Source organism: Anopheles merus, chromosome 2R (genome assembly GCF_017562075.2).
Source record: "Anopheles merus strain MAF chromosome 2R, AmerM5.1, whole genome shotgun sequence".
Taxonomy (NCBI): domain Eukaryota; kingdom Metazoa; phylum Arthropoda; class Insecta; order Diptera; family Culicidae; genus Anopheles; species Anopheles merus.
The window spans coordinates 42,850,844-42,860,796 of NC_054082.1; the positions used below are offsets into that span (position 1 = coordinate 42,850,844).

Consider the following 9,953-nt stretch of genomic DNA (forward strand, 5'->3'; position numbering starts at 1 on the left):
CAATCGATTCAAATGGAAAATGTAAATTACCACATCACACGATCCTCATGTCTGTAGCATTTTATTAGATTCCTTTTAATTGAAACCACTATTTTTATCGCATGAACCGAAAAAAATTGTTCTTCTTCTTCTTCTTCTTCTTCTTCTTTTTTGGCACAACAACCGCTGCCGGTCAAGGCCTGCCTGTACCCACTAGTGAAGTGAGCTTGGCTTTCAGTGACTTATTGTTACCATAGCGGGATAGTCAGTCCTACGTATGGGGGCACGGTCTATTCGGGGCTTGAACCCATGACGGGCGTGTTGTTAAGTCGTACGAGTTAACTACTGTACCACCAGACCGGCCCCACATTGTTACTATGCAAGAAAGAGTCGATTTAATAGCAAAGTTCGTGTATCTTATAGAATCAATGTCTCGGTTTTAGCGGCTATGCAAAGTAATTGAGCGTAAACCCGATTCGTGAAGCTGTGTCTCGAATTTCACTATAGAAATACCAAAAATCAAGTACATCATCATCAACAACTAAATCAAGTAAACTGCATACAGTAGCTAATTTAGTAAATTGAGCTTTTCTCTGTTAAGCAGCTTTACATAGATCTATAGAACTACTTTGCGGAATATTGTAGTTTAAGATAAAAAAATGTAGTAAATAAAACATTACTTAGGCTTTGTACATCAATAACGTAACGCTAAAAGTGCCATTATGTGATTCGAACGTTAGAGACAAAGTATCAAAATGCTGATATTGTATTATGATTTGTCTCTTCTACGACATCTCTAACTGAACGAAGGATATGGTTAAATTATACTACACTAATTGCCAGTAATTTAATAACATGCCCATGTCATGGGTTCAAGCCCCGAATTGACCATGCCTTCAAACGTAGGACTGACTATCTTGCTATGGTAATCAAAAAGTTACTGAAATCCAAGCCCATAGGTGGTACAGGCCGGCAGGCCTTGACCGACAATGGTGGTTGTGCTAAAGAAGAAGACGAGTTGCCAGTAATTACATTCACAAAAGAAATGATTATTATTTATTACATTAAAAATAAGTGTGGAAATAATAAAATGAACAATGAGGGGAATTTGTGAAAATTATAGCACCGTTTCACTTCAGGACAGATATGAAAAACAAAGCTGGTGCACTGATAGAAAAGGCTCCCCGAAAAAAAGAAATAATAAAAGAATTACACCAAACTTAAAATTGGTTAAACGTTTTTATAATGCTTCTTATGTTTCACGTTAACGTTTGTTTTGCAAAGTAAGAATATTGACAGTGCAATTTGGTAGCATTGTCTCGGGTCATTGAATGAAATGTTCAACGGATCTTGAGACTTCTATAATACGGATAAAATTTCCGTTCGTTTAAAGTGGGTTTGGTTTACATTTTTCCGTTTGACTCAGATAATTGCCCGGAATAAGTACTGATGTTGTACAATTGTCAAAAATACAGCATTTTGGGAGCATTTTCAATACCGTGTTGGATAATTTGAAAAAGTTATTTTACGCCGTAGAGTTGAACAAAAATATTATCCTTGCATTAGAATAGAGATGACGTGAAGCAGTTTTTAATGATCGGTATTAAAAAATCCACACAGTCTGCTAGCCTGACTAATTTTAAAGCCAATCTATTTGGAAGCACATTCAAGAGGGAAAACTATAATTGCTTTAAGATAAATTTGAAATCGATCTAAATGTTTCTGCGTGTCTAGTGCTTTGGCTCGATTTTTGTTTCTACACATTTCAACATCTTGCCACTGCTCAGCCACAGTGGCTGACTACACAACCGACGCGTCATAGCATTCTAATGCGAACCGATACTGTTTGCTTTACCGTTTGTTGCCTCATGCATTCTTAATAGCAAAACTCTGGCACTGTTAAATTGTTTACTGTTTCGATCAAGTTCTACCGGGGCGAATGCATCTATCACAGGAGTTGGAAAGGACGCCTACAAATACTCTTGCACTTCAGCTAGTCGCACATCATTGTCGGAAGTGTTCATGCCTAAAGGATAATGGTGTCTTGATCGCGCAATGGTAATAAATTATGTGTGTGTGTGTGTGTGTGTGTGTGTGTGTGTGAGGGTGTTGTTGTGTACGTCTGCCAAACTATACTTTTGAGTTCGGTGCGAAAAAGGAACGCTCAGGCTAAATACACTACCAGAAAGGGTAAATCGGGGTGTACACATTGGTGCTTGATGCTTTCACTTCGAACTGGGTGTAGAGTGTAAACGCGCACACATACACGAACGCCATCGCGCTCATTGCGACAGTGGTGGTTGTGTGGATCGCAGTGTGTGCAGTTGAAGGTGTACGTCAGGATGAAGAGTGAGGTGTAGAGGGGTGTAGGGAAAGGGGTCAGAAGAAGGTTAGGTGGGCTAGACAGGTCATGCAAAGCAGGCAATTCCGCTTACCTGTAGGTGGGCACCTTGGCGTCGAATTCGCACAGCTCGTAGTTGTTATTACCGTTTATTGTCTTGGTCGTGCCGGTTGCGGTGGACAGCAACGATGGACCGTTGTTGTCCTCCACCAGCAGGGCACAGTTGGAGTTAGTATCCGACTCACAGCCACCGGCACCTCCGGCCGGGCCTCCGCCTGCACCCGTCGTGGCACCACTGCTGCCCGCCAACGAGGACTGGCCACAGATGTGTTGCGGCTGTTGTTGCTGCTGCTGCTGCTGCTGTTCGTTAATGCACGTGTAGAGCTGCTTGTGCTTGAGCAGCTGTTTGGGAGTGTTTTCTTGCGTCAACAATGATTCCCGCTCGCTTTCCGCCGACCCGACACGTGTCCTTTCGCGGTCCCGATTGCCTACCTTCGGTTCCGCATGGATGCCACCATTGACCGATGTGCTCGTCACTTGCTGCAATAAGGTAAACTGTAGCACACGATATACGCACACAAACACACATCACCCCCAAATAAAGATGCGGATTTGGAACGATATTTGTTTTTTTTTAGTGATATCCGGAATTTTCGATCGTAAAGGTGATGTGTGCAGGGCATTTTCAATCAATTTATCAACCCGATAGAGGGTGCAATCAAACGTTTTAGGTTAAATATTTGGTTTCGGTGCAGGGTAGCGGAATTTTGTGAGAATGTGGGTTGGTGTGGATCGGCAGGCATCATCATATCGCATTGGTGAATCAGCAATCGATCCCGGTTGCACGGTGTTTAGTGGATAGTGTTAGTAGTACGGTAATCGATTTTATTGTTTTTACGTGGTATTGTTGGTTTTAATTGCGAGTGCGTGCAAACGGTGTTGCGTGCGGGTGTTGTAGGCGCATTCGGCGGATATTCCACACCAAGATCGTGCCAGGTTGCGTGCGAACGGCGTCGGTTCAAGAGAGAGAGAAAAGTTTTAAAATTGAAATCAATAAATTATGCATTTCTTATATGATTGTGGAAAATAAATATTGGCCGGTGGCTGTAAAATTTGGCAATTTCTGTCAAATTTTTTTTTTTATTGACCAAAGTAGGAATGAACAAATGAATAGAAATTCATTGAAATATTATTCAAGTTTATAATGTATTTTAAAGTCTCTATTGAAATCAATCAAAGTATTGTTCTAAGGTGTTATTGATTTGATGATTTCGGTTTTTAATAAACTTTTATCCGGTTTACGTTTTTGAATATTAATTTTGTTTCTGGTGAAAGAGAGCCTGTGCTGTGATTTTACTTGAACGGAAAAGCTTTAGTTGTATAGGTGTTACATGTTTGCTTGGTAGCAAATGCTGCTCACAATAACAAACCATTAAGCGTAACCTACCTGCTGTATCTGTTGCTGATCACAGTCGACACCGTTGAGGATCGCGCCGGACATTTCCGTTTGCAACAACTTGATCTTCTGTATCATTTCCTTGATCTCGTACCGCAAGATGCCAAGGAAGCATAGCTTCAGGAAAGCTATCACGCAGTAACCGAGAACAAATAGTATATCAGCTGTATGTCGCAGCCAGGACACGATTCGTTCTGCGCAACCCTGTGAAGTAGAAAGTGGAAAGTGTAAATGAACAGGAAAGGCTTGAAGCATTGAAATTAAATAAAAACATCAATAATACTTAAATCCAATTAACTCTAACTTGTCACTAAAGCTCGTAATACAACTATGGACTCTATGGGATTAATTTTGCTCATTTTTCAAGTAGATCTGATGCTCTGGCACATGTATTTCCGCAGCTGTCAATCGTGGCATCACGTGCGTTCATGCACGTGAGCCCAGTACATACGCTTGTTTTGGTAGCAAGAAAAACATTCGACAATTGCAATGAAACGTAAACCATCCGCAACCGTTGTTGGTTTTTTGAGGACATGCCATTTTCTGAGAATTTGAATACGTCCCCAATGAACACGTCCAGCGCACGTGCGCCCCATGGTTGATTATAATGTATCGAAGTGTGCTGCCCCTCGCGCACCGAGGAAATATATATGGCTAGTGGTGTATTGTTGTCGATAGCGCTCAGCCCAGCTGAATAATCGATTGTGGAAGACGGAACGTTCGCCGTACGACGGAGTGTGCGAAATGAAGTGATGAATACTATTTCTGGCCACTTGCTGGTTTACCATGGTGCGTGTGTATATGTGTTAGCCATTGTGCAAGAGGGAAAGCAACATGGCGAGTGTTAGTACTGTCCCGGGGTTCAACAAGGAACGATTTAATTAAAAGCAAACATGGCACACTGCAAAAGTGATCGCGAACAAAAGTTGGGAATGAAAATATGTCTGGGTGGAAAAACAAACTCCACTGCAACAACAATATACCAATAAACGAAATAAATCGAAAGCTGCATGTGCGAAGCTCTGTACTATGTGGAAGGGATGAGTGGGGCTGCTAAAGTCGTAAAAGAAAATCGAGCTGCCGCTGTTGACGGCGTGATGTTGGAAGGCAACCATCATCCGTCATGGATCGAATAAATGGGGTGAAGAATTCGTTTGTTTGTTTTTTTTTGTTCTCGCATGGTTTGCTTTTTCTAGCACGATGCAAGCAAAAGCAGCAGCATCACCGGAAAGTGCAATAAATTGCATCTGACGTTTCTTGTCGTTCGCGACGGTTCGTGCTCCTCGGTACGGTTTTCATCGATCTGTGATTTCCTTTTCCAGCGATGGAGCTGCTTCGTTTGAGTTTTGCGGTGCACAATTTTCTCCCGTCGGAACGGTACCGTATTCGTGTATATGCGAATGCATTTTCACTGGCCTTATTTTATGTTCCATTTGTTGCAGCTTAATACTATTCTTTGTGCTTCGGCCCGGCACATCCTCTGAAAGGCCATTCATTTTGTGACGTTGGCCGTCTGTCAGACTTTTGTTTTACGCTTTTGTACTGAACTGGGTTTTTGTGTATGTGTGTGTGTGCGTGTCCGGTCTCATGGTACAGTCGTCAACTCGTACGACTTAACAACATGCCCGTCATGGGTTCAAGCCCCAAATAGACCGTGCCGCCATACGTAGGACTGACTATCCTGCTATGGGGGGAAATCAATAAGTCACCGAAAGCCAACCCCACAAGTGGGTTGGCAGGCCTTGACCGGCATCGGTTGTTGAGCCAAAGAAGAAGAAGTGTGTGCGTGTGTCTGTGTGTGTGTGCAGAACTAGGTCTCCGTGCTTGATCGTAAACTTTTTCAATGCAGAGATGTCAAAGGCGTGTGATATCGATGTGACATTAAAAAAAATGAATTGAAGAATGATCGTTCAAACAATCTCACGAGTCTATCTGTTACGTCTAATAAGAGTGATTGTTAAATCTTTATCTTCTGTGACACAACAACCGTTATCGGTCAAAGCCTGCCTGTACCACTAGTTTTGGATTTTAATGACCTATTAATTTACAGCTCGTAGCACACCCTCGTACAGACCCCCATAGCAGGATAGTCCGTCCTACGTATGGGTGCACGATCCCCATAAACCCATGACGGGCATGTTGTTAAGTCGTACGAGTTGACGACGGTACCACGAGATCGGCCATTTGTTAAATAATAAGAATAATGTTAGTGTGGTATACATGTGTACATAAATCGACAGATTTGTGATTGTACAATATGGTCGCAGAAAATAATTGTATATCTATGCATAAATTCAAGAATGAATTAGAATAACTGATCAATCATGTTGAATTATGAACACTTATGTGTGTTTGACACTCCTGGCCAAATGGAGGGTGTTTTTATAGCGCCAAGTGATTCACGGTAGTCTTGAAAAAGTCCAATACGTGACCAATTGAAGGATGTTTTCAATTATGACGTATTTTGTTATTTGACGGTGAGGCTTGGAGCTAGAAGAGGAACAAAATTTGTATTCTTGATGTTGACAGCCTTAACTTAGAAAGGAAACGAAGACCCGTCCTTTCTACAATAATAGCTCGTTTCGCTGGAGCGGATTTAATACAATACCGTAGATCCTAATTATCATCTCTTACCTGGGGATATACAGCCCGGCATGTGACGATCGTTTTGATTTCTTCCGTTTCGCCCCCGGAAACTGAACTGGCACCGGTAGAACTACCGGAACTGCTACCGGTCGTTGAGCCGTAGCTGGTGCCGTGGTTAGTACTGGAACTGAAGGTACTGCTACTATCACTGGCGCTGGTGCTACTGACTGCAGACTGGCCGGTCCCAGGGGCGCCCTCCTCGATGATGACACCATTTTGCTGCTGCAGTGGTTCGGTGCTTGCTCCGCTTGCACTACTGCCACTGCTGGGAGCCGTTATTAGGCTCCAGGAGTCACTGAGCTCGCTAAAGTTCCGACTCATCAGCAGTGTGTCCTTTATCGTACTAGCCGCCAGCTCGGTTGCGGCAGCAACGGCCGCCGTTGGATCCTCGCCGCCCCGAAATACGATGGCGGAAGCGAGTGGTCGCCGTCCTATGCTGATCTGCTCCGTGATGTCGGATGTGCAGCAGGATGTCGGGTATGTACGGTTTGCATTGAGTGCAAAATCCTTGAAAAAATAAAATAAACTCAGCTATAGTAAAAGATAACGAAGCAATTCAAATGTTAACCTAGTATTCATCATTAGATATGAAGAAGTGTTTTAAAACTCGTTAGTAAACCTTTTGAAGGTATAGTAGGTGACCGCTAACTGAGAAGTTAAATTTGTGCGAAAAATGTACATTTGCTATGAATTTCTCTTCGTAAGATTCCGGAAGATTCATGTTTTGACATTTATGTGTTTTTTTTTAACTGAGAATCACTCCAGATAACGAACTTCCAGTTAAAAAAACTCCAGTAAAACACATCCAGTTAGTGGTCACCTACTGTATCTATTAACACTCAATTATCTGTATTGCTGCATGCTACCAATAGTTTATTTATTTTATATTTGTGCTTTGTATCATTCATACACAAATTGGTTTCGAACAATTGTTTTCCTATGTCTCTTTTCCTTTTCAAACTTCAAATGCCCGCGAAACCAATGGTAGAATATAATTATTAAGTGTTATTTTCCTATCCAAACGTTTAACTTTACGTGGGGTAAAAACCCGGGTAGCACAAGAAAGGAGGAAGATAATCTGAAGGTACGAAGTAATTAGAGTACCATTGAGGTCACGTTTTGCTTGAAAAGGAATAGGGAATAGGGTGAACTGCATGGTTGAAAGTAAGTGAAATAAATTGTAGAGACCGTGAACGGTTTGCGAGATTTAGAGACAGGGAACGGTTCTGGAACTTTCCTGAGGAACAAGGATGAGAACATTTCTTCTCTTTCACGCAAGGGTCAAGGAGGATATAAAAAGCCGCGATCGGCCGGAGCAGATCAGAAGGTTCTGGCTCGGCTTACTGTGTGTATCGTCGCGGAATTGAAAGAGAAATAAAGGCTCACAGTTGTGTTACACTTTAAAATTATTCAAAATAGTGTATGCCCTGTGATGCAATTGCAGCACTTATAGAGTATAAAACTATTGCAAAATGTAATATCAAGTAAACTTTTTGTTACGAAAGCATTTGTAATGCCATTCGTTTTGTTCAAAGCCGTACAAACATGAGAAGAAAGTTAAATACAATTGATCCCTAACTTCCGGAAAAAACTGCTTAAATACATCTTGCATCATGCTGTGCTAAGCCCTTTAGTGGTACCCGTGAGATTAAAATGTAGATTAAAAATAACGCTTATGGTAACGGATTACATGTTCAACCGTTACACACATTAGTCCATTTAGGTATCAATATATAATAAAAACACACACACACACACACAGACATCTGCATATGCTTCTTTCAGCGAGCAAAAACTCGTTTCCAATTATGCTCTTTCAATCTCTCCTGTTTACACACAGTAATCGGTTTGAATGAGGAGGAACATGCAAAGGATTAAACACGGTGGTTGGTAAATCCATTTTAACACATCCTTCCGGCTGGCTCACATTTTACGTACAATTGCGACAGAAGCAGAGTGGCCTGTTTTTATATCTCTCTTACTCTTTCTCTCTCTCTCGCTCTCTCTCTGTCTCTCTCTCTCTCTCTCTCTCAATCAACCACAACTGTACCATCTTCCGATCGGCAAACGATTGGTATTTGTACAATGACAGGAAAAAGGTACTGGTTTTTGGTCTTGCTGTTAAGTTCGAACCGGAAAAGAGCACATTTTGTGAACGTATTGGGTGGATTGTTTGTTGGGCCATTGGAAAGGAGTGTCGAATGTCGAATGTCGGTGCAGGGGACTGTTGTGTATAGTTTGTTCAGCTTGCGGTCGTATTCAAATGAAACGTTTAACCAGTTCCATGTAAAACAGAGGGCCCTCTAAAATTGAACTTTTAAGTGGGAAGAGCGTGATCATAGAATGTACAAATGGAGTGGTTTATCCTGATGACCCAAAACCGAGTGCACTACGCTGTGCTATGCATAGTACCCATCGGACTGCCGATAGTGCTTTAATTCATTGATTGAATGAGAATGGTTATTGTTCTTTAACAAGACAGAGGTTGGGATAACACACTGTATTTGTTCCTAGTAGTGTCGAATATATGGTTTGAATCATTAGAGTTACCAACAACGAAGTGCAATGCTTAGACATCGAGTTGCATGAGCAGAACTAGAGTAGGTAATGAAATTTACTGTTGGTATGGTGCATGATGCATTGCGGCGAATGCTTTGCCAATATTGGAGTAAAGGGTCGGTAAATTGAATGTTTGGTTGTGTTGTTTGAACTGAGCGAAAAATGCTTAGAACATTAGTAATAGGCGCTAATTTCAGCTTTATTTCGATAACTCTATTGAATTGAAAGATACTTTTAACACTGGACGCTTTTCATAAACTAGAAACTAGATTGTCAACAAACTAGGCTTTTTAATTAAAGTTATTGTAAGTCACACTTATATTTTGGAATTTGAATTCCATGCTCTTAGGTAGTGTGATTAATAGTTAATAATCTGTTTTACTAATGCATTACAGTTGCACTAAACAAATGTTGTAAATTTACAAAATTGGAATCTTCAAAATTTGAATTCCAGAAAAGCAATGATGCCAAAAGAGATGTGCCCAAGATATAGAATATCATATGTTCTTCCATGTTCTTTTGGCGCATTGAAGGTGACAACTTCTTTGTACGAATTGTAATGCTATGTAAATTGATTTACGAAAAACTTTCACCAGCCTGCCTCGGTTGCTGGGTTCTAAATATAAGCTTTAATTGCAGTTAGTAACAAATCGCAGCCCGACCCCAACTTCACCCTTTGAACTTCACCCGTGCTCCGGGCAAGTGTATGTGTTTGTGAGGTTGAATATATCTGCATCTAGATTAAGAGCTTACAAGCATTCCAACAAATCCAAGAAACTAAAATAACTCACAACCACCACCAACATTGACTACCCCTTTTTCACGTTCGTAGCCCCCCCCTTCTACTTCAATTCATACATGCTTTACGTAATACACGGCTGTCGGTGTCCGGAAGACCAAGCACCGAACAGCCAGCACCGAAAATAATACGATCCCAATCTTAATACCGCACTCGCACTGCCGCTTAACACG

The 9,953-nt window shown here is 41.5% G+C and overlaps 2 protein-coding genes across 14 annotated transcripts in view; one reads left to right on the forward strand and one right to left on the reverse strand.

The window, feature by feature from the left end:
- LOC121587838 (pseudouridine-metabolizing bifunctional protein C1861.05) overlaps positions 1-9,953 on the forward strand; it is a 187,875-nt gene that overhangs the window by 17,619 nt on the left and 160,303 nt on the right. The gene's annotated exons all lie outside the window — the stretch shown is intronic.
- Positions 1-9,953, reverse strand: part of LOC121587837 — a 127,783-nt gene that overhangs the window by 1,978 nt on the left and 115,852 nt on the right. For 8 of the 11 annotated variants that reach the window (XR_006004115.1, XR_006004116.1, XR_006004114.1 and 5 more), the window contains 3 exons: positions 6,411-6,929; positions 3,768-3,980; positions 2,415-2,875 (listed from right to left, as the gene is read on the reverse strand). Coding sequence is in view for 3 of the 11 variants with exons in the window: in XM_041905043.1 (XP_041760977.1) it covers positions 2,415-2,875; positions 3,768-3,980; positions 6,411-6,929 (1,193 nt within the window). In the remaining 8 variants the exon portion in view is untranslated. Of the gene's footprint in view, positions 1-286; positions 2,215-2,414; positions 2,876-3,767; positions 3,981-6,410; positions 6,930-9,953 lie in introns of those variants that run through there. The other 3 variants (XM_041905045.1, XM_041905044.1, XR_006004118.1) reach the window with 3 other exon arrangements.